At 34.4% G+C, this 25,699-nt stretch overlaps 1 protein-coding gene across 14 annotated transcripts in view; it reads left to right on the forward strand.

The window, feature by feature from the left end:
- The window catches only part of TDRD3 (tudor domain containing 3), a 168,381-nt gene that overhangs the window by 111,058 nt on the left and 31,624 nt on the right, over nt 1–25,699 (forward strand). For 12 of the 14 annotated variants that reach the window (XR_011493007.1, XR_011493008.1, XM_044779879.2 and 9 more), the window contains 2 exons: nt 17,778–18,628; nt 20,559–20,684. Coding sequence is in view for 12 of the 14 variants with exons in the window: in XM_044779879.2 (XP_044635814.1) it covers nt 17,778–18,628; nt 20,559–20,684 (977 nt within the window). In the remaining 2 variants the exon portion in view is untranslated. Of the gene's footprint in view, nt 1–17,777; nt 18,629–20,558; nt 20,685–22,217 lie in introns of all 14 variants that reach the window. The other 2 variants (XM_070480869.1, XM_070480875.1) reach the window with 1 other exon arrangement.

The following is a 25,699-nucleotide window of genomic DNA, read 5'->3' on the forward strand; positions in this document are numbered from 1 at the left end:
TCTTTTTGTTTTGATCCTAGTTTCTTTCGCCTTGCAGAAACTCTTTAGTCTGATGCACTCCCACTTGTTTATTTTTTCTTTTGTTTCCCTTGTCTGAGAAGACATGGTATTTGAAAAGATCCTTTTTAGTTCGATGTCAAAGAGTGTACTGCCTATATTATCTTCCAGGAGTTTTATGGTTTCAGGACTCATCTTCAAGTCTTTGATCCATTTTTTTTTTTTTTAAAAGATTTTTTATTTTTTCCTTTTTCTCCCCAAAGCCCCCCCGGTACATAGTTGTGTATTCTTCGTTGTGGGTTCTTCTAGTTGTGGCATGTGGGACGCTGCCTCAGCGTGGTCTGATGAGCAGTGCCATGTCCGCGCCCAGGATTCGAACTAACGAAACACTGGGCCGCCTGCAGCGGAGCACGCGAACTTAACCACTCGGCCATGGGGCCAGCCCCAAGTCTTTGATCCATTTTGAGTTTATTTTTGTGTATGATGTGAGATAGTGGTCTGTCTTCATTCTTTTGCATGTGGCTGTCCAGTTTTCCCAACACCACTTATTGAAGAGACTATGTTTTCTCTATTATATGTTCTTGATTTGTTTGTCAAAGATCAGTTGTTGTATATATGCAGTTTTATTCTGGGCTTTCAGTTCTGTTCCATTGATCTGTGTGTCTGTTTTTGTACCAGTACCATGCTGTTTTGATCACTATGGCTTTGTAGTACGTTTTGAAGTCAGGGATTGTGATGCCTCCAGCTTTGTTCTTTTTTCTCAGGATTGCTTTAGCAATTCGGGGTCTTTGGTTGTCCCATATGAATTTTAGGATTCTTTGTTCTATTTCCACGAAGAATGTCATTGGCATTCTGATTGGGATTGCACTGAATCTGTAGATTGCCTTGGGAAGTATGGACATTTTAACTATGTTTATTCTTCCATTCCGTGTGCATGGAATCTCTTCACCTCTTTATGTCATTATCTCTCTCTTTCAATAATATCTTATAGTTTTCATTGTATAATTCCTTCACCTCCTTTGTTAAATTTATTCCTAGGTACTTTATTCTTTTAGTTATGATTGTACATGGGATTGTATTCTTGAGTTCTCTTTCTGTAAGTTCATTGAGTACAGAAATGCAACTGATTTTTGTGAGTTGATTTAGTATCTGCAACTTTGCTGTAGTTGTTCATTATTTGTAATAGTTTTCCAATGGATCCTTTAGGGTTTCCTATATATATTTTTGTAAAATTGAATTTCCACATTGGTCTTGCCTCAGAATTTGGTCATTATTCCATAAATCTTATGTTCTAAAATTAACTCTTTTGGCCGGCCCCCATGGCCAAGTGGTTAAGTTTGCATGCTCCACTTTGGCTGCCCAGGGTTTTGCCGGTTTGGATCCTGGGTGTGGACATTGCACTGCTCATCAGGCCATGCTGAGGCAGCATCCCACATGCCGCAACTAGAAGGACCCACAATGAAAATATAGAACTATGTACTGGGGGGCTTTGGGGAGAAAAAGAAGGAAGGAAAATAAAAAAGATGGGCACCTGAGCTAGCAACCATTGCCAATCTTTAAAAAAAATAAATAAAAAATAAAATAAAATAAAATAAAATAATCTCTTCATTGATGGGAAAAAATGTTGGCCGTTTTTCTAAGGACAATGTAGAAAGCTTTGCAGGTAAGAGTCCCTATAATGTTTATTGGTTCAATGCCTTATAGATAGCTAGTAAAGAGAGTTATGATCTTATAATTTTATTTACGTTCATATCATTGATGTCATTATTTGGGTCTGTTACAGTCCTCAGTTGATTATAAATAAGTAATCATAGTTCAGTGATATATAAACTTGGGGTTTTTAAATGTTTGTTTCTAATTTAGTTGAATAATCAAACCTTTCTTGTTTTGTATCATATAAACTATATGAGGATTTTGTTTAGTTTGGGTACCCCTAGAAGTCATGTTTTAACCAAGTAAGCCTAGGCCTGGAATGACTTGTTATGTTGTATCAGATTCTATGTAGTGTGTCTGGCTTGTTGAAAAAAAAGAAATGCATCCCTTAAGAGTGTGCTTCTAACAAATTTAATGCAGATTAGTGACACATTTACTTTAACATTATATTATCTAATTTTCTCTAAAAGAACAGAAGATACTATCATTTCTTTATGCTGATTTTTAAAAACTTCCATCATAGGTACTTGGTCATCATATGTACTTTTCTTAGAGATTTTCTCTTGGTGTTAACTTTTTTTTGTTGTATCTTTAAGTTGGAATCAAATGTAGTTCTAGTTGACATTTTTTATCAATATAGTGAAAAAAATGGGGTGAGATTACATTTTTTCCTGAAGAATCACTAATTAAAGTATCCTACGTGATATGTAATGACTTGCTGTCAACTTGGAAATATTCAATTGATCAGTTTGTGATAGGGTTGTATGCCAAAAGGCTCTTATATAGAGGGTTTTTGAATCTGGTTTTATAGACTAGATATTGTAATTGGTGGCTAGCTTATCAGGCCAACTCCCAAAAGTCATTTTTTATGTCATTATCTACCTTAAGTTTATCAATATATCACTGCAATAATACGTAACTACCATTTAAAACAATGCCCACTGTGAATATGTATTTTAAGTTTCAATTTGGGACAGAAGGAGTAAGTTTGATTCTTTCTATTATCATGGAAGATATCTGGGTTGGTCAGAGATGGGGGGAAGGATGCCTTGAGATAGTAACTTTATTGTTTTAACTTTTTACATCTAAATAAGACCAGGATAACCTTAATTTGTTCTGAATGGGGAACTAAGGGCATTGTGAGAAAAGTGGACAGAGTAACTCTCTTAAATTCATACTTCTCTACTCTCTCCTTGTTTATTTAGCTTATTTTGTAAATTAAGTGTGTATTATCAGTTTTATTTGTTTCTAAATATTTTGTGTCAAAATTTTATAAAGTAGAATAGAGAATATGACCCAATTATATAAAGTGTAAACACTTCAAAAAAATATGAACAGAATTCAAATAGAGATATTTTTATGGAAAGGGTAAGATTTAATTAAACAAATGTAGGAACTAACATCATCCAACATTCATAAATATTGTACATGGCCATAGATGATCAAGCTTCCCCTTCTAGGGTGCAGTCTAGTTTCCCACATTCCCTCTTTTATTACTTGGGTCGTAGAATTATGTGGTTCCTCAAGAAGCACGATTATCTGATTCTCAGTCTTTTTGGCTTGTTGCTATAATTGAGAAGAGCACCTCTTAGCTAGTTGCGTCTGTGTCCTTTCTACTTTCAAACTTGCCAGCTTGTCTCTTTCTTATAGGACTTAGTAAAGGCAGTAAGAAGTAACCAACGCTTTCCATCCTTCTGATATTTTCATACCAAGTTCTCTAAAGCATTGACCTCATTAGTTAGGTGGCCTCAGTTCCAAGACAACAGGCCACAGTTTAACTGTACAGTGAGGGGTGCCAACTTCCTGTTAGGACATGAGGAGACTTTCACTACTCTGCATCCTTCCTTTACTAAACAAGTTTTACATTCTAGGTCCTGTCACTTGTATCACCCTATTTTCTGACACCATTTTCTAAATTAATTTGCTCGAAGATGGAAGCCACAGAAATCCAAATTAGCAAAAAAGGAATTTATTGGCTCATATAACTGGAAAGTCTTTCTCTGTCTCTGAATTCTGCTTTTTTGTGTGTGTTAACAGACTGTCTTCATATGGTAGCAAAGAATGGCCCAGGTAGCTCCAAGTATAGGATAAGGCAAACATATAAGGTGGCATAATGACATATAAAGATATGCAGATACAAAGTGTCGTCTCAATTTTGCAAGCAGATTTTTCTGGGAAAAGATAAATGCTTTTCATCATGTAGTTATTGATTTCCTAAGTTCAACTGAGTCCCACTTGGCATTGGTGTGTGTGGAGTGGCCGGAAGAGAAACCCAAAGAGACTTGGAGAAAAGAGCACTACAGCTATTGGTGTCAAATCTCCATTCATAATGGGGGTAATAAAAAAAATATTTTTCAGAAACAAGTGAATGGTCCTTATACCTGGGTGATCAGACAGAAAAAGACGTTCTATCTCCTTATGTCTACATCTGCCCCCTTCTTTGTCAGAAGAGCACAGGACATCTTAATTGATTCCATCATGATTATATGTAAAGGGGAACAAGTAGTTCCCACCACTACTTCCCCTCTGAAAACAGGGTTCTATTACCCAAAGAAGAGGAGAATTGGACAGGGTGCTGGGGCAGGTAAAATATAACTGATTCTACCACTAACAGCTCACAGCTCTTATATTTGCTAGTTGTATGTCTTTGGGCAAGTTACATAATCTCTTAAACCTTAATATCTTCATTGGGAACTGGGGAAATAGTAACAGTACCTAAGTTACAGGATTGTTGAGAAGACCAAATTGGATAATGCATATAAGTACTAAATACTAAGAGCTTGGCTCATAGGCCTTCATATAATGGTAGTTCTCCCACCAGTACCACCAGTACCGTCATCATCATCTTTGATTAGCAATAGCAGCAACAATAGCATCCTCCACTTATCATCCCTTCACCTCGACCCCCTCTACCCTGCTTCAGACCCTCGTCAACCCTACACTGACTCTTTGCAGAACTTTATCATCTCATCTTCATATTGCGGCCAGTGATCTTTCAAAACACAAATTTGATCCCATTACCCCCTTGCTTACACTGCTCCACTGACTCTTCTCATCGGCAGAATAAAATTCAAACTATACTACATATACTATTTTTATGGCATTCTCATTACTCTATTTCCTGTGGATTCTGTGAGAAGTAGCATTTATCTTGGTTAACAGTACTGCATAATTCAAGTTCTGCACAATATTCGGATGTAAATAATCTGTTTAGATGTTAGCAGATATAATATTAATGGTTGTTGGATAATTCACATGAACTTGCAGGCTTTTGATGGTTGTTAGGTGTCTTTTTTGTTTTTATTTTCTTTTAATCAAGTTTCAAGTCAGTTTAAATAGTTTGGCTTATAGATTTATGGCTTGAATTTTGAAGACTGAAGAATAGAGACTACAGGAAGAAAATTTGATATAACGGTAATAGCTTAGTTGGAAAGGCAGGAAACAAGATCAAGAAGACAGAGCGAATATGTAAGTGTGAGGCTAGATGTTCTTGTAAAGGGTTTCCTTGAGAAAGAATCGCCCATGTATTGACTATTGTGTATATTGACATCTAATTGCATCAAACAGCATTACTCCTCATTGCCCTTTGCAGTGATTGATTGAAATTGATGGTGCAATGCCTGTTTGGAGGCCAGGGAAGAATGGTCGCTATATGAGTAGTCATAAGCACAACACAGACAGTGGTAGTTATCTACCCACTACCTTGTCACTTTCTATCTATTCCTGCCCTTCCCTATGGCCTTCCCAGTTCTTGACTTTTTCTTTTGGACTGATTCCTTTCTACAAGTCCATTCCTTTTTTTTCTTTCTTTCTTTTTTTGTTTGAGGAAGATTAGCCCTGAGCTAACATCTGTTGCCAGTCCTCCTCTTTTTGCAGTGGAAGACTGGCCCTGAGCTAACATCCGTGCCCAACTTCCTCTCCTTTATATGTCGGACGCCTACCACAGCATGGCTTGCCAAGTGGTGCCATGTCTGCACCTGGGATCTGAACCAGTGAACCCCAGGCTGCCGAAGCGGAACGTGCGCACCTCACTGCTGCGCCTCTGGGCCGGCCCCAAGTCCATTCTTTTTTAGGTGTAAATTTGCCCCAAACTTCTAGATAGTGCTTTAAGCTTAACTTGAATTGTTTTCAGTTCTGTTTTGTGGGCTTGTTACCTTAACAGTACTACTTAGTGTCTGGTACAGATAAGTACTGAAATTGAGAGTAAGTGTTCAGAAATTCTTTTAGCAATTTGACAGTGCCTCAGCATTTGTTACTGCATTTTACAAAGTAGCAATCAACAGCTGATTGGAAATTAAAACCAGAACCAACAACTACAACAACTATCCTAGTCCTTTGCTAGAGCTTGAAATTCTCTGGTCTGTGATGACATTGGGGTCCCTAGATTTGCAAGCGTCCTGACAGGATAGCACCTGACATCTTCCTTTTGTTAGGGCAATGAAGCTGGGTAATTTAAGATGTTAGACAAAATACCAAGTGGAAAGTAAAAATATGCCACAGTGCTGCACATGTAATGTCCTAATTATGAATGTAAATTTAATAGTTGTTTGAATTTAATAATTATATATAGAAAATTATATATGGATTTAGGGATAACTTTAGTGAAAAATTTTAAAGATATAGAAAGTTGGTTAAAATTAGCTTACCATAAATTTGAAATATGCTTTTTAAAGCATGTGTTAGAGCAAAAGGACATTTAAAGAACAGAAACTGAGATCTGGGGTTAATTAATTTCTTGATCAAGCACTATAGAAGTGTATTGTTTCCTGTTGCATAGGTGTTACTTGATAAATTTAGAAAAAATAAAAAATATAGGTAACAAATAAAAGAAAAGGAAAACAGCCCATGATCTCATCACCATATTCTGTTTTTGTTCCTATTTATGAGATCATACTTACATAATCTGTTTTGTCCTGACAATATAACTATATTTCCATGTAATAATGTATTCTGTTCAGCATAATTTTTAATGGTGGGCTGCATAGTAATTGATTATAATTCCATTAATGTTACTAATTTGAAAGTTGTTTCCAAATTTTGCTATAACAACCACCTTAAAAATAATCTTTTAATTAAATTATTTACATATCAATGATTAGTTATTTAAATAAATGTATGGAACTTAAATTACTTGGTGTACATGTTTTTAAGATTTGTTAACCATGCTATCAATTATGATTAATAATTAATTTTCTGTGGTACTTAGATCTGTAGAAGATGGATATAGCTTTTCTCAGAATATTAGAACACAGGTGTGCCTCTTTTTCATTTTGTCGTTCTTTTGTAGTCCTCCTCCTCAGTTAGTGATCCATTCATTTCAGCATTTATTGAGCATAAAATAAAATGATAGGTACATTTACTGAGCATCTACTATATGCTAGTAACTGTAGTAGGTGCTTTGCATACTATTAATTCATTTAATTTTCTGCAAATGCAAAATATATGTTGTTACTTCCATTTGACAGGTAAGTAAATAGGCGTGAAGAGAAAACATATTGCCCATAAGACTAAAGAACTGGGATTTGAACCCTTATCTGTCTGATTCCCAACTCAGAACTCTTTCTACCATGCTGCATTTCTAAGCACCTATTAGTTTTTGGTGGGAAAGAGCAATCAAGCGTTTAATTTTAGGATATATTAAGTTTTAAAAATCAAGGAGAGATATCAGGCAGGCAGTTGGATTTAGAGACTAGGTAGGGGTGGAGGAACCAGCAAGGGAAATTGAGAAAGCAACTGCCAAAGAAGTAGGAGGAGTATGAGAGAAACTGAAAGAGGATGAATGGAAATGTCCGTTGGGTTTATAGAGCATCAGTAGGGTGCTGATGAATGTTTAACAAAGGTCTGTGGGAAGAAGAGGTCGGGGGCAGGGGAGAGGGAGGCCCTCAGTTTTTGCTTTTCTTGATTTCTTTCATCTAAATATTTCCACTATGGCTGATTTCAAGCTATCAACAGTTTAAGAACCAGGTTGCAGATTTTCTGAAAGTTTAATAATCAGTTCTTGTAGGATGTTCAAGCTGGCTCTAGCACACCACTGATTTGGAGACCTTGACAAAAATAGTGTCGGTGAAATGGTGAGGTTAGAAGACAAGCTGAAGGATATCCAGTAGATGAATGTTATGTGGACGTGAAAATGATTATTTTGAAGAGAGTAGTAAGAACGAACGTATTTAATATAGTATGAAAAAGTTATGCTGTAGGCTTGGGGTGATAGGCACTTTATCTTCTTGCCTATCACATAATATTTTTAAAAGGTTTTGTTTTGTTTTTATAACATGGAAAACGTAATCATTTATAACCACTTGTGTTTATATGTACTTACATACTCTCTGGTCTTATGCTTTGTAATCTAAGTCAGAATTCATGCAGAATAAATTTATAGAGGAAATAATTTTTTATAGAGGAAACAAAAGAATATAAATTTTGAGCTGATAGACAAATTTTCATAGCCAAAGAGGTTTGTGATCATTACAGAATATACACAATATCTAAAGATATTTCACATAAAAAGCCTTGATTTATGTAATTGAGAAAATCAGTTGAGAATTTTGAGGTGAAAAAAATTATGCATAAACTGGTTTAAATATAGACATAGGAGTATTAGAAGGTATTGTACTTCTCTTATAGTGTGAATTCATGTATTAATCAGTTAATACCATCTTTTTGTAATCTTTAATGATGTGTTTTTGTTTTGCTTTACTTGTTGAGGGAATACTTAGCAGTAATTTCAGCCATTCCACTTATACATCAGTAGGTAACGGGTTGTACTGTGGTACTATGACTTTTTAAAAATAGTATTCTGGCCCATAAATGGACATTCCTTTGGTTATGCTTTTTGAAAATCCTCTTTATTTTCATTTGTTTTCCTTGGAAAATAAAGTGACTTTAAGTTTCACTAGCATGTTTTGGCTTCGGATGATGAGACTTCTCATTTTTGTTTTGCTATAATTTTGTGTGAAATTTGCAATAATACGTGTTGTAAAGATAGTATTGAGTCTAAAATTATCATACTCATGATCCTGGAAAATATTAATTGCTTGGAAGAAAAGATCGCACGAGTGAAGTTTAATTTTTGCACTTGACTGATGCTTCCTGTATAGCAGTGTCAGTCGTTCTGATACATCATCCTTTCACTTTTTATAAGTTTGATAATAAAGGATAGTTCTGTATGTTCAGTTGATGTTTTCAGTATATTTTATTCAATAAACATTAATATTTCAGTTAAAGCAAAAATAACATGCAGTTATTATTTCTAAATGGTTTTTGACCCACAAGTTTAGCACCTCATGTATAAGTGCCCAGTTTATCAACAAGGGAGCACTTGACTTACCCAAGTCCACCAATGTACAATTGAACTGAAGGCATTAATGGCCGTGCATAGTGTGGGAACGACAGTAAGACTGCAGTGCTCTTTTTTTTTTTTTTTTTTAAAGATTGGCACCTGAGCTAGCAACTGTTGCCAATCTTTCTTTTTTCCTGCTTTTTTCTCCCCAAATACCCCCAGCACACAGTTGTGTATTTTTAGTTGTGGGTCCTTCTAGCTGTGGCATGTGGGACACCGCCTCAGGATGGCCTGACGAGTGGTGCCATGTCCGTGCCCAGGATCCGAACCAGCGAAACCCTGGGCCGCCGGAGCAGAGCGTGAGAACTTAACCACTCAGCCCAGCGGACAGCCCCATGCAGTGCTCATTTGATTAAAGAATTCTTTTGTTATTTTATGTCCAGGATATGCTAGGGAATGAAAATAGTTCAAGTTAAAAGGAGTTTTATAGAAACCCAGCATTGTAGCTGGCAGTGTTTAGGTATTAGAGTTGGTTGGAAAGAAGGAAATAAGGAGTGGTCCTTTATAGTTTAGAATTTAGAGCATTAGGATTAAGAGCTCGGATGACTCAGGTAAGATGTGGCAACTACAAGGAACATGACAGGCTCCGCAAAGCAATGGCACCATCCGCATCTCCTCATCTCCTGCTTTAATGCTCCTTAATTGGAGGAAAAAAGCATTATACCCATTGAGGGGTGACAGGTAATATTTTTCCTCTTAAAGTTGTTAGGAAAACACAGAAAATAAGGGTTAAAAGAGATTTTGCTACCACAGTGTATGAATAGACAATAATTACAAATAAGCTTTATTTTTTTAAATTGTTTTTTCCTTCATAGAAGCAATGCATATTTACTCTGGGAAATAGTGAATGATCATTTATTCATTCCACAGTATTAACTTGGGGCTTACCATGTGCCGGATACTGTGCTAGAAGGGATACATATTGATGAACAAAACACAGTTCAGAGGTCATAAAGTCTAGCAAGGGAGAGAAATTCTGGTAGTTCTGTTCTGTGCTGCTGTTGTGCATGTTACTATGGCGCGTGACTCAGTCTGTGGGATTGGGGAAGAAGGACCTCCCAGAAAAAGAGAGACCTGAGGAGAAGCCCGAGGTAAGACTGCTGGGACCTGCTCAGGCACTGTGTTGGCATGAATGCATACGATCATAATACACTGAAAATGCTGAGAACAAGGCTTTTCTCTTACCAGGAAGCCAAGCTCTGTTTTAGAGTTACTATTAGCTACTGATAGAGAAAAGACCAAAATAGCTAGAAGAGCCCTCTGAAAAGAACATTATGGAATTTTCTTTAAAGTTTTTAGAGGTGAAAGAGAAATTAAAATTAATCCAGTGGCATTTTAGGTATAAAATTTGTGGTGTAACCATATTCCTACAATATATATTCCTTCTTTATAAAGAAGGAAAAAAAGGAAAATCAGCTAAGTTAAGCAGATGTAGTCTCGTTTAATGAATCACTTTGGACAAATAATGCTTTTTTAACCCTGGCAAAAATATTTTTAAGGTAATCCTAATTTGGGTACCATGAGGAAATGCTGAAAATAACTCACAGTTATTAGTGATTTAATGCTAATAGCACAATGGCAGCGTTGATGAGGTGCCGCAGGGAAGTTAATAGTGGGCCTGGAACCCACTACCCGGTTAATGCTGGTTCTACCCCAGCTAGTTGAGTGACCTTGGTCAAGCTTCCTCAGCTTCCTTATCTGTAAAATGATAAGCTCATTTGGTCTTTTAACTATATGAGGAATTTTGTGTGCTCCCTGAACCAAACTTTTTTTTTTTGGCATTTGTAAGGTCTGGCTTGGACTTTGCATGCCTTTTGCATGACTGGAGAAAGGGCATCTTTGCAGTTATACTGTTGATGTGTGTTGCATTTTCTCCATCATCATGATTTGTTCATTTATAGCAGCAATGATCTTATGCCTTAGGCCCTCTGACTTTTTTTTTTTTTTTTTTTTTGGTGAGGAAGATTAGCCCTGAGCTAACATCTGTGCCAGTCTCCCTCTGTTTTGTATATGAGTTGCTGCCTCAGCATGGCTGATGAGTCGTGTAAGTCCACACCCAGAATCTGAACCCGTGAATCTGGGCCGCTGAAGTGGAGCATGCTGAACTTAACCACTATGCCATGGGGCTGGCCCCCCTCTGACTTTTTTTCATTGACTTTTCTCTCTATGTTATTTAAAGGGATTTGGGGCACTAAAAGATTAATTATATAAACATTGAGTGTCATAACATAAATGTTTATTTGTGAGCTTAGCTTTAAGTTCAGTGTGTGTCATCATTATGAAAGAATTTAATGAGATCAAAACAACTATCTCTCCTTGAGTAACTAATGAAAGAAAAATGCTATGTCAGATTATAGCTAATGTTAATTCTTGTGTCCATTTTTTTCTGGGATTTGGTGTTTTACTTAGCAAAGTGGACATCAATTTTTAGATATCGGTATATACAACCTTTTTCCCTTTGCAATTAATAGTTAGTGGTGGTTATGTTTTTGCTTAGAATTCTCTCTGCAAGAGTTTTTTTCAGGAACATATTACCTTCAAGAAGCAAGTTTCTAGCCCACGACTTGTGTATGTGCTGTTCCTTCTTCGACTACTCTTCCCTACTTTAATTGCATTTCTTCTCATTCTTTAGGACTCAACTGAAGCACCCCTTCTTCAGAGAACTTTTCCCACTAAATTGGTGTACCCCCTCACCACTTCTAGTTTTATCATAACAGTCTATCTATTTCCCTCTTGGGCTTTATCACAGTTCCAAGCTGTGTTATTTGTTTACTTATTTGTTGTCTGCCTCTTCGCATTATACCTAAAGCACCACAGGATAGAGAGGTTATGGGTCTTACTTACTGCTCTGTGTGCAGTGACTAGAACAGTGTTGATGCCTGTCCACAGTCAGTGCTCAGTAGCTATAGTATAGAGTTACTGAATGAAGGAGAGAGGTGAGCAGCATTATTCCGATTTTACAGGGTCACACGGCTGCTTAGTGGTAGGACTGGGATTTAATTTCAATGGTCTGTCAAATTCCAAGAACCCTATATGGATCCATGAGAAAAGTGATTTCACAAATATTTTTAAATTGAATCTTCACCATAATCCTGTGATAAATATCATTATTCACACTTTACAGATGAAGAAACTGGGGCTCTTTGTGACTCTGTCAAAGATGCGTCACTAGGAAGTGGGAGAATGGATTGATCTGGTCTTGAGCTCAGTGTTCGTGTGTTGCGCAGTGTTTTTCAGTAATTATTTGAACTCAGTCTAAATCTGTCTCAGTGTGCTTCGATGCAAACATTATTGACAGAAAGCAAAATAGAAGAGTACATTTTTTATTTCAATGTTGCACTCTTAGCTAAACCTAGGTGACAGTGTTAAACAGGTAGTAATTTTGAACTTGGAGGCTGTTCCATTCCCATTGTTTTTAGTAGTTGTATCTTTCTTTCCACAAATATATAGGGAATGCCATCTATTTGCCTGATTCTGTCATAGCTAGAAACTGGAGAAAACAATGCTGAATAAGACCCTCAATTTGGTTAATATCTAATAATATTTAAAGATCCTCCTTTAAAAAAATGCAATATTAAAATGAATGAAATAACTCTATGCACTGCTTGGAAAGATGCCCATAATATACAGTTAATTTAAAAAGTGTATTGCAGCCTATGAGATATACACGAGTCTGCTTTTTTTGGAAAATAAAATGAAATGTGCGGGGGCCGGCCGCATGGCTAAGTGTTTTAGTTCGTGCACTCTGCTTCGGCGGCCCAGAGTTTCGCCAGTTTGGATTCTCATCGCGGACCCAGCACCGATCATCAGGCCATGCTGAGGTGGCGTCCCACATAGCACAACTAGAAGGACCTACAACTAGAATTTTCAACTATGTACTGGGAGCTTTGGGGAGAAGAAGAAAAAATAAAAAAGATTGACAACAGATGTAAGCTCAGGTGCCAATCTTTAAAAAAATAAAATAAAATAAAATGTCTGTCCGTATGTCTGTATCATTATATCAAAAAGAAAGACTAACCTCTGAAAATGTTAGCAGAGGCTATCCCTAGAGGTGGGACATGATAGGCAGAAGGTAGTACTTTCATTCTATAGTTTTCTTATGATAGGATTATGAGTGATTTTTACTTTTTAAAATATTTCTTAGCATTTTTTAATATAGAAAAATTTTAAAGTGTGTATAGAGGAAATTTTATCTGGAGAATGTTTATAATATGTTTTAAGTGAAAAACAGAGTATGATTTTGACTTTCTGATGTATGTAAATTTTCTTTATAATATGACTTTTGTAATTTGGCAATAAAGAAGTTTTTACTAAAGCATTCTTTCTGCACTGTTTTCAACAAGAAAAAAACAAAAACAAAAACTAAAGCAAGGTAAAGATCCTAGCTAAAGATGAGGGTTGGAGGGATGGAGCATAAATAGGGAAGTAACTTATCATCCAAGTATTGGCTTTTCCTAATGTAATTAGTTTGCATAATTATACTACTACTAATTATTATAATAATAACAATAACAGCTAACATTTACTGAGTGTTTTATTAAAGCCAGATAGTGTTCTGAGTACATATAACTTAGTTAATCCTCAGAGATATGCGCTATTGTTATCCCTATCTTAAAGATGAAGCTCAGAAAAGTTAAATATCTTGCCTAAGGTTACAGAACTGCTGAGTGGCAGAGCTGTGATATAACGTATGCAGTCCATTTCCAGAGGTTGTACCCTACACACTATGTATGCTATTTCGAAGTGGCAGTCTGGGCTATCTCTAAATGCCAGTCCACCTGTTTATCAGGGTTTTGGTTTTTTCCTCATTAATGGAAAGAGATTATTAATTTTAGGTCAGGATTCTGGCAGTCCTAGTATCCAAATTTATTTTTTCAGCCCATCAGGGATTGTGAAAGAACCTTTGTGATTTCTGTATCTCACCAGAAATGAACAGATGTAGGTGATAAAATTGTAGGTAACATGTTGTTGGTTACATTCTGCTTTGTTTCTCTGGCCTTGACCTAGTGGAAAAATCCTGGGCTTTGGCTTCAGTTAGATTTGAGTTTAAATTCTGGCTTCAATATTTTTTCTAGCTGCTAACCTTGCTTTGTTTCCTCACTTGTAAAATAAGGATAAGAATATTGCCCTTCAGGGTAGCTGTGAGAATTTTGTGAAATAATGTAGGCAAAGACCTTTAAAGTTGAGTCAGGCACATAGTAAAATCTTAAGTCAGTTCTTCAGGTAGATATCTGAATAAAATGAAGAATGATATTGGGAAACAAAGTATACCGGTTTTTCTCTTATAAAATGCAGGTACCACTGTGACTAGAGAATGAATATTCGCAAAGAAGTATTAAGATTTTAAGATGCCTGATTAACTCAGCACGTTCTTATATAACCTAAATAATTTGTGACAGTTAATAAGTTCATTCTTGATGATGCTTGCATTTCACATTATGGGAGTGTAAAGCATTTTGATCAATGATCTTGTAAACAAACATTTTGAAGCTCATGATCTCGTATAATAGGAACATTTTCTCACAAGTCAAACTAAATTCACGCAGCGTTCTTTGATTTGTTTTTTTCATGTGAGCTTTTATCACTTTGATCTTTTAGATCTTTTCACAGTTTTATCGATTTTGTGATGAATTTTTCTATCGTTTTTACTTATCTTCCTTTTCATTTTTTCTCCTACTTAATGTTAAATGTTGGCAATTTCTGTTTATGCTTTGGTTTCATCTTTCCCCTTCAGGACATTAAAAAAAATAAAAAAAGCAAAAACAGTGATGCATTTTATTCTACTGCCTATACAGAATAATATCTTGGTATAATTATCTCAGTGGTTGTAGACATGGCCTGTGGTGCTGATTAGTGTTTGGGGTGGCTTGGAATCATCATACCTTCTCAAGAAGGGTGACAGGGAACAGCTAGATTCTGACTGTAGAACTGAGGAGCTTTCTATTTGATTTTGGGGCTATTTCTTAGTTTATTTAAGATCATTCTCCGCAATTTAGTAATTGAGTGTTTTCTGTTGTTTATTTGATAGATTAGCTCAGTTTAAAAATATTTTCTTTATATTTAACTTTATTACTTAAACTAAGACAAAAGATACTTGGTTTAAGGAAATCTGAGAATGATGAAACATCTAAGGACCTTCCTTTCTTGGCTTACTGTTAGTTTATTTTAGAATGAAATGCATGTATATGAAAATTATGTTCTTTTATTATTATTATTTTTAAAGATTTTATTTTTCTTTTTTCTCCCCAAATCCCCCCGGTACATAGTTGTGTATTTTAGTTGTGGGTCCTTCTAGTTGTAGCATGTGGGATGCCACCTCAGCATGGCTTGATGAGCGGTGCCATGTCTGCACCCAGGATCCGAACTGGCGAAACCCTGAGCCGCCAAAGCAGAATGAGTGAACTTGACCACTCGGCCACAGGGCTGGCCCCCGACTATGTTCTTTTAAAAGCACGATTTTATCTTCTATCTCATTTAGTTTAAGAGAAATTCTTATTTTAAAAAATAATTTTCTTTATAGATTATTTTCTCTCTGTTATCTCAGCATAACAGAAATGAACTATATTCATTATTAGTAAAATTACTTGTTTTATTCTATAATCATGTACATTGTCAGTTAAATAGATTAGGAACTCTTTAGCTTTTTTTCTTTTAGAAGAACTGAAATCAAATTCTCCCACACCTACCCAGCCTAGTTGAAGTTTTCATCCTGTATCCATGGTCATCCAGACACCCATGCCTAGTCTACAATACTTACTTACTCTTATGATGACCTAATTAATTTGTACTTTCTGACCATCATAGGTTTTGGTGGCCCTAACTGGAATAATTTAAGAAAATTGATCTTAAACACAGCAGATCTAAAGTGCTTACTTAAATATTTATTCAAGCCTAATTGACAACAAATAAAATAGCTTCGTATTTGAGTTATTTTGGAAGCTGAAGAATTTCTCCAACTCACTATACAAGGGAGTATACCTCTGTCTGTTCAATAAGCCTCCGAACCCCTGTGTCTCAATACTACTGTGGGGACTGTTGATAATGTGCATAAACTGCTAGTGTGGGGTACCTCATACATAGCAGATAGTCAGCAAGAGGCAACTGTTGTTTTTATGCTCTATTAACGACTGGAGTAAATGATGACTGGAGTACATGCTTTCTACTGAAAATGCTGATTTTTGTCCTGCTTATGTTCACTACCATTCTTGCTTCCCTGAATCCTTACTCCTGGATAATCAAAAATGCCAGCAGAAACTAAAGGTGACCATTTTGCTTCTTTCTAAAGAAAAAAAATTAATATTGACTACTGTTGTTAAAAATAAGATATTTGTGTTATATTTATAAAGCAGGTCTTGGGAAAAAGTGATTTTTAAAAAAATCTCTCTCTAAATGGTCTTGGCTATTATTTGAGACCTTACATATTTGAAAAGTCTTTATTCTTTGTCACAATTAATGGACGGTTTGGCTGGATATAGAAATGTACTTAGAAAATAATTTTCCTTTAATTTCCAACACATTTAAAGCCTACTAGATAGACTTCTGGCTTCCAGTGGTTGTGTTGAGAAATTTCTTGCCATTTTGAGTCCTGATCTTTAGTCTGTGACTTGTTTTGTCACTCAGGAACTTTTAGACGTCTTCTCTTTATCCTTGTTAATGTAAACATTTTATGTGGTATCTTTTTGCCTCCAGTGGATGTTTGGAAATGTGTGGAGACAGTTTTAGTAGTCACAGTGACTAGGAATGCTGAGGGAGGGTGCTTTGGCAATTAGTGCCTAGAGGTCAACGAGGTTAATTTTCTTGCAATGCAGGAAGTGGTCTCACCCAAAATGTCAGTAGTACCCCATGGGGAAGTATTGTAACCCTGGAGAAATATAAAAATAATCCTGATATGCATATTGGTTATGGTGTATGACAAGAGAAACAAGACAGATACACCAAAGATTAATCTCTGTGTTTGGTAATAATCTTATAGACATGCTGTGTGAAACAAGGGAGGAAGAAGGTGTAAATGACATGGTACAAATTGGAATAGAATAAAAATCACTACATGAAATACAGCCATTAAATTATCTATGAGTATATATTTACCATGTTACTGCTTTTTGTTTCTGGTTGCACATTATCTGCACTGTTGTGCTTAATCATATTTTTATCACTTTTTTCTTATTTCTAAGTAGTACCTTCTCTTAATTACTTTGGTAGGTCAAGAAAATTATTAACTCTTTTCTATAGTTGGCTATCTATTTGTAGTCCAAATACTTAACAATTCCAGATCCAGAAAGATTTGAGAAATAACATTTTTGTGAAGGCTACAGCTTGACAGTGATAGCTATACATTTTTAAGTTGGAGTGGGATTCAGAACGGAGATGAGGAAAGGTTGTACATGTTCAGTTTAATAGCAACCTCTTGAGTTAGCAGTTTGCCGTTTGTTTCGTTAATGTTGAGAAGTGAATTACCAGAATACTATATATGGATAGCTATATTATGAAAATGCAAACACTCAGTGACAAAGACAAATTGCTTTTGAATTATCTACCATTTTTTCATGGTCTGTATCACTGCTTTACTTCACTAATCTGGCTGACCAGGAAAACTGTACGTTAGAAATACAAAACGCTAGGGAAGCAGAAAGGGAATTAGATAATTAGGTGGGAAGACAGTGGAAGGTATTAAAGTAGTAGTTTGATAATTTTGTTTTAATGCAATAATTTTTAGACATTTTAAAATAATTAAGTATTAAAGCCTAGTCTTCATTTTAATATGAATATATATACTTTTACTTTTCAGAACCTAAATCACAGCCACAGCAGCTTCATCAGGGACAACACAGATTGTCAAATGCTGAGCAAAATGGAGTAAAAGATAATAATCAACCAAGATATCTTCCTCGAAATGATACCAGACAGTCAAGAAATGAAAAACCACCTCGTTTTCAAAGAGACACCCAGAATTCAAAGTCATTTTTAGAAGGCAGTGGATTACTTAGAAACAGAGGTTCTGAAAGACCGAGTACTTCTGCAGGCTCTGAAGTATGGGCTGAAGAGAGAGTCAAGTGTGATAGACCGTATTCTAGATATGATAGAACTAAGGATACTTCATACCCTTCAAGTTCTCAGCACAATGATGGTGCTTTTAAAAGAAGGGATAACTCTATGCAAAGCAGATCGGGAAAAGGTCTATCCTATGCAGAGGCAAAAGAAAATCCACTTCCTCAAGAATCCGTAGATTTTAATAGTCAAAAACGTGGGAAAAGAGAAAACCAAACAGCTAATCCTGATCATTTTTATGACAGGAAGCCAAGAACAATAAATAATGAAGCTTTCAGTGGTATAAAAATTGAAAAACATTTTAATGTAAATACTGATTACCAGAATCCTGTCCGAACTAATAGTTTCATTAGTGTTCCAAATGGAGAAACAGAAATGCCACCGAAGGGAAGGCGAGTGGGACCTATTAAGCCAGCAGGACCCATCACAGCTACACCCTATGATGATAAAATATTTTACAATAGTGGACCCAAAAGAAGGTCTGGGCCAATTAAACCAGAAAAAGTACTAGAATCATCTATTCCTATGGAGTATGCAAAACTGTGGAAACCTGGAGATGAATGTTTTGCACTTTATTGGGAAGACAACAAGGTATGCATGCTGTAAAGATATTATAAACTAATATTACTAAATGTAACATTCTGGTGAGACTATAGAAAGCCATTGCATGGGGACTGTGAATTTTGTTCTACAGTTGTACCTATTTAAAGTCTTTGAACAAATTTATGGATGTATAATTTATAAAAGGGGAAAAACAAAATATTTAATATTTTTTATGGATGCTTAGGGAGGATCAGTCCCATAAGATTTGGGTAGGTTAGGCTTGATTAGGTTATATATCAGGAAGGTATTGTAAAAGTGATTAAATGAAGTTGATAAATTATTTCACTTATCAACTGAACTATTAATATGTTTGCTTTTCTTTCTAGTAAAAGTATACTGATTCACAAGGAAGAAAATCAGTTGATTGGCACCAAGTTAAATTCTGCAGATTTTGTTTAAATTAAAAAAAATATACACAATCAGCCTACATTTTTTAAAAAATTAAGAGTAGAAAATTTAATTATTTAGCTAATAATAAATAATTTAATAATTATTAAACCAATAATTTAAATATTCTTTAGTTCTATGTTATATACTGGCTAAAAGGGAAAGAGGGAAATTGTGGAGAAAAGGGAAGGGAAGGGAAGGGAAGGACTGAAGATGAGGTCAAGGATTATGGTGCATTAGGTGAAAGAGCCTGGCTGAGAGGGAGAAGACCAACACAGTGAGAACAGGAAGGGGAATGGGACAGAGAAGCATTTTCTGCTTCTGGTAAGCCGATTAAGAGATAGTGTTAGAGTAGATAGTGCTATAGTAGAACATCCAACTTCCCTAGGTTGAAGAAAATATTCCTTAAAAGTAAACAGTTTTCCCGATGCTGCATAAACATCTTATACTTTTTTTTTTTACTACTTACTTAAGATATATTCCAGAAACCTTTCTTAGAATGTTAAAAAATAAAATTCAACGTCAAAAAAAAGTAGTTTTTCATTTCCAGTTCATCTTCACTAAGCAACATCCACACCTATAAGTTGGGTTGACCTGTAGTGGAGGAATACTCCATCCAGTTGTCCTACTCCCAGTTACCTTAACAGATAAATTTTAAAATTGTGGTTGTTATATAAATAGTTCCGTGTGAGTTTGCTAATGTGCATTATTTGCAGAGCCAAGTAACACTGGGTAAACTGATAAAATAATAGTGTCTGGTCTTGCAGTGTCTCAAATCCTATCCATCCTGGATATAAGTAACGTGCTTGCTCCTTGCCTGGCATCCCTGCTTCACCCCAGCTGCCTGTGGTGACTGCAGCGGTGATTCTTCTTCCTTGACATTTATTTTTGTCATATATTCCTATTTTTTAAATAAATTGCTCCATGGTTGTATATTCTGATTAGTTTGTCTTACAAACGTTAGTCAGACAGCTTCAATGGCTAACCACAAAACATAACGCTAGTTCTTTTTACAGCCATGAGCATGTGAATATTCTTCTCTGCTGGCTTTCTTAGTTGTGTCCCAGAATGTTACTACTGCTCAGTATGTGTCAGAACTTAAATAGATGAGACCTCTGTTTTTAGTCAATTTATGGTTATCCAAAGGTAAGTTTTCTTTCTTAAAAATATCCTCTCAGAAATTATTTTCTTAAAAATATTGTATATTTTTGAAAGTTGCTAAGAGAGTAAATCTTAAAGTTCTCATTACAAGAAAAAGATTTTGATTAACTGTTTGGTGATGGTCATAACTAAATTTATTGCGGTAATCATTTCACAATATATGCATACGTCAAATCGTTATGTTGTACACCTAAAACTAATGCAATGTTATATGTCACTTATATCTCAATAAAATAGTTAATTTTAAAAAAATGAACTTTCAAAAAAATATTGCACATTGTAACACCTTGAGTATTTACATTTCCATTAAATATTGCTCTTTGTAGACATTACTGATTGTCATATTTAAAACTCATTTTTGTCTCCTCAGTTTTACCGAGCAGAAGTTGAAGCTCTTCATTCTTCAGGTATGACAGCAGTTGTTAAATTCATTGATTATGGAAATTATGAAGAGGTGCTACTAAGCAACATCAGGCCCATTCAAACAGAGGCATGGGTACGTGATCCAAATTCTGTACAAAGGCATAAGCTGTTTTCAAGTAAATACATGGTTCTAAAAGATTAGTCATAGTTATACAAAATTGCAAGTGGAAAAATATTTTGAATTTGCTTAAAACTGGTTGCCCCTAGAGTAAGAATTTAATTTAATAATTACTGAACGACAATAAAAATGATTGCATTGGAATTACTTTTCTTGTATAATGCTTTGTTATATTATGCTTTGGAAATGGGTACCCGTATTTACATGTTTGCCAAAAATTTGTATGTGTAAGATGGGTTTTTATGCATATTTTGCTTTTTTCCCAGTTTTTTACTTTAAATTTAACTAAATAATGTCCAGCAGTTGTCAAATTTAAATCCCTGTTGGATACATCTATATTCTTTATTATTTTAGTTACATGTAAAATTAACAAAAACACTTTAAATTGTATATGAATCCACACTGCATTTACTACACATATACATATGTACAGATTAATTATAAATATCTGTTTAATAATAATTTGATTAATTTTATTGCCAAATGTTATGTCAAGGCTGTGTGGTAATTTTGATGATGTAATTTAGAACGTATTGGCCTCGTGGAGTCCATTTTATATAGGACTTAAGTGACTTTATATAGATTCCCAACTACATTTGGGCAAAGATAGGAGGACAAAGTACATTAGGGTTAGTTTTATAAAGTTTTTAAAATTTTTGTTCTCCAATTTGTGAGTAGCTGTTAATAAACTTATCATTAGAAGCCTAATTTGTTGCTATTTCCCTAAAATATCAAAATATACTAGAAAATTGTATCATCCAGACAGTAGCCTTCATCATTGAAGCGTACATTGTTTTCTCATGAGCTGTTTTTAGTTTAGTTTAGTTTGGGTCTTACATTTTTGTCACATCCTCAGCATCATACCCTCTGCCCCCTCCCCTCCAAAAATGATAAATAAAACAAAAAACCTAGTACCTGTAATCATATTTGGGGCCATGGATCTTTATTCTTTGCCTTTTTATTCTAGGGAAACTATTTTCTAGATAATTTATCTTTTCATGTTTTACAGTATAATGTTACTCATGACTCATGTTTAGTTAGGAGATCCTTTCCCTCACTCTCATTCTCTAAAGTTTAGTTGCTTTTTCCCTAAAAGACTGAAATACCATCAATATCTAATTTAAGTCTTTCTTTTCTTGGAGAAACTTGACATAACCATATTTTTGCCCTTCTGGTTCTCATATGATGACTATTTTTATTCTCTTTTTTCCATTAATACTCACATCTTAATCTAGTTTTGATGGTAAAAGTAATTACTTATTGGGTCTATATTTCTAGAAATTGAGTCTTGGTTTGCTGTTTATTGTGTGTTCCCAAATATTTTTAGCCATTACAGTCAAGATTCAAAATAGAATGTTTATGTTATTTGGGTTTTTAAAAAATTTTTTTAGAAGGTTTAATAAGAGATTAAGTTTATTCTTTTCTCTCTTTCTGAAAAAATTTTGTTTTCTTACTTTGTTTCTTCTCTACTTCCTTTTTCCATTCTAGGGTGGCCATACTGATGAGCTTGTTTGTCATTCCTTACTGTAGCTCTTCCATTTAGAGATGTTTGGTATTGAAGTGATAATTTTCTTTCTAAAGTCAGTGACTTTTTGTTTTTCCTCCTTAATAGTCCTCATTGCTTTATAACTGATTTTAGGTCTGTGTAAACTTAGCTGGACTATAAATTTATCAGATGTCACAGGCCATGTAGTGATTCTGTTCTGAGCCACAGCAATACTTTCCTATTCTTTCTACCCATTTATGAATACTCATCTATGCTTTATTGTGCTATTTTTTACCTATTTACATTTTCTGTAGTCAACTTAAAAATCTTTTATAAGATGCTTGAAATATTTTGCAGGAAGAAGCAGGATAGAATCACTAAATATTTTGGAAATTCTAGCATTTCTTTTCTCCTACTTACAAATAATCAAATAATTGTTGATGTTTTATTATTTTGCATAATTTAATATAACAAATATTTTTGGATCATGAACATCATTATTGAGGCTAAGATGGTCCTTTCTTCTTTATCTATATGAAGAATTGACTTGTAGAAGCATCTCCTTCTTGACATATATAGAAGCCATCAGGTTAACTTTTCTTCACCCATCTCCATTTTTTAAAGATACATGTGTGCATATATACATAAAAAGCCCGTGAAGAAAAACAGTCTGAGTAGCTGTTAGTACATTTAATGTAGAGTTAGAGTTCTCTTAGCCTATGACAATATTAATCTTGGGGTCTATGAGCACTTTTTCATTTTGTACCTGGGAAATTATAACAGTTTTTAAGTTAATCAAAACCAAAACGTTCAGTATACCAATAAGAAGGTAACTAATTGACAAGTCAGACTTTTAAAAGGCTGCAAAGGTGCAGCAATGTTGTTAGAAGCCTTAGCATAATTATTCACTCACACTGTGGATTGTGTAATCTTTAATTCTTTTTATTCTTGCACTATATAGGTACATTACTATTTTTAGTTGTGAAATGATATTGTATCTTTTACTAAGGTTTATGTTTATTATTGGCACAAGATTTTGGAAAACCTCTTGTTTTCCTAAATGTAGCAATGATCATTCATTGAAGATTTTTTAAATAGTTTTCAGGAAAAACAACCCAAAAAGTCTGCATATAAACCAAAAGCCTTTATAGAAATCAGTTGCCTGTATTTTCTCTTAAAGGTGTAAGAACAAATCATGAATGAAAAGCGTGAAATATTAAGAGATTCAATGACCAAGTTAATAGTGTGCCTTGTATGGAAAATTAAAATAAAAATCAAGTTAATAGTTAACTCTAAGCATTAATATTATCTCACGAAGTTTAGGAATTATTTGCCTTAAATCTGTCTGTAGACCAAGTATCTGTTTTCCCTTTTTATCTGGATATACCTTTTTACTTCCAGAACATGCTCACTTAGTGATAATATTTTAGATGGCAAAAATATATGTTCCAAAATGATTAACTAAAGTTTTGGTAAGTCATCCTTGACTTTTTTTGTTCTAGCTAGATTTCCCCTGGTTCTTTTAGTATCATAAAATATTCTGTCTTAATTTTAGTGTCTTTATTATAGTGAACTCTCTAATTATCACAAATTATGTTAGGTTCACAGCTCATTCTTAACTGAATAAATGTTCTAGGTTGTTTTTCAGTGTTCTTTGAACATTGTAGGATTTTCCTTATTTTAGCAAAGTAAATGAAGCATTCTAGAGTCTCATATTATTTGTAAAATTATAGATAGAGAAAACCATAATATTATTTTATATTTCTGATCACTGTACGAGAAAACGTTAAGGTCAAAGAAAACCTGTGGTTTGTATTCCCTGCAGGCCCTTTCCAAATTGCTTCCTTTTAACTCTAAAACTAATACCAGGAAATCTGTAAAAAGACGCTACAGGCAATTTGGAATTACTGTAAAATACACTGGAACTGCTGCTTGGACAAATCTTTTGTGTTTTGAACGTACTACTTTGTAAACTTTCTTCTTCAAAGTTCATAGGATTTATTTCTTTGTATCAGGAAATCATGCTTGTTCCACTGTTGTTCCAACTAGAAAAAATATGATTGTATAGATAATGGTTAGTTCTAGGACCTTAACATACACATCATCTTGAGCAGGAATTCTGGAAAGTGACGGATAGATTGTTATTGTCTTTTAGATGATCATCCTACCTTAAGTGTTTTTCTGTAGAGTATTCATTTATTCAACACATAGCCATTACACGTCTATTAGGTCCAGGCGCTGTTCTAGGTGAGGGGTATACACTAGTGCATAAAACACAAAAATGCCTGCCAACTGCAGAAAGTTAGAAGAAAGTTGTAGTTCCAGTAATGTGAAACAAACTTAAATATTTCATGAGAGTCTTTATTCTTAACTCTTGAAGCTTTAAAACAAAATACAAGTGGAGAAAATCTTGCTTAGTGAAGTTTTCATTTAAATAATGTTATTTTATTCGACCTTACTTTAAAGATAAAATTTATATGGAAGAAGAAAGTATGACTTAATGAATTTTATCTATTTAAAAAGCTTTTATCTATTTATTTTACCTATTTAAAGAGTAACATTTGTTTTTAGGAGGGTTGGGTTTTTTTAAATAATTATATATTTCTCAGTTTTAGCATACTTTAAAAAAGAATTATCAATCTCAAGTTTTAATTCTGAAGTAACTTTGCACACAATTTATTTTATAATGACATCTGGGTAGCACATTTGGAAATTACCTTTTCAAATTCAAATAACATTCATAAAAAGCCATAAACTCTTCTACCATTAATAAAAATATTAAAAAGAAACATATAGCAAAAAAAGAAAAAACTGTAACCTATTTAATGAGGGAAGAGATTGAGAGTGGTAATATATAAATTAATGAGTTAAAATGAATTCTAAATGTATTAGAACAAGATCATGTTAGCGATTTTAATGACATAGTGATAAAATTAGGCTGTATCTAGTTTGTGTTTGATATCACAAGATCATAATAGATATTAAAAAGAGGACAATTGTTATAGAAACCGTTAACTTCAAAGGAAAATTAGAATTATGTAACAGTGAGGTTCTGCCAATTAGTATCCAGTAAAAAGTGCAAGCATCTATTTGATCACAGTCCAGAAGGTTTTTCATTCTTGCTGATAAATTCTTAAATAAATTAGTGGGTATAATTTGCCATACTTAAATTTCTGCACTAAAAGCATAATTTGATTAAGGTCACTGAAGTACATTTTCTTCCACCATACATATTTTGGAAAACTTTCCTTTCAAAGATTGTCGTATGGGCAGTGCTTATTTTCTTTTGCTGCATAAACATAGAGTAAATCAGATGAAACTGTACAGCTAGTTTAGCCCCATTTAAGAATATAATTTCAAATCACAGTGATAGAATTTGGGGGATTCCGTGCAATATCTTTTTTTTTTTCCATGCAACATCTTTAAATTTTGTTTGAATAAAACTTGGTTGTATTTGATATGCTTTATTTATTTCTTCATCTAT

Source organism: Equus asinus, chromosome 11 (genome assembly GCF_041296235.1).
Source record: "Equus asinus isolate D_3611 breed Donkey chromosome 11, EquAss-T2T_v2, whole genome shotgun sequence".
Lineage (NCBI taxonomy): Eukaryota > Metazoa > Chordata > Mammalia > Perissodactyla > Equidae > Equus > Equus asinus.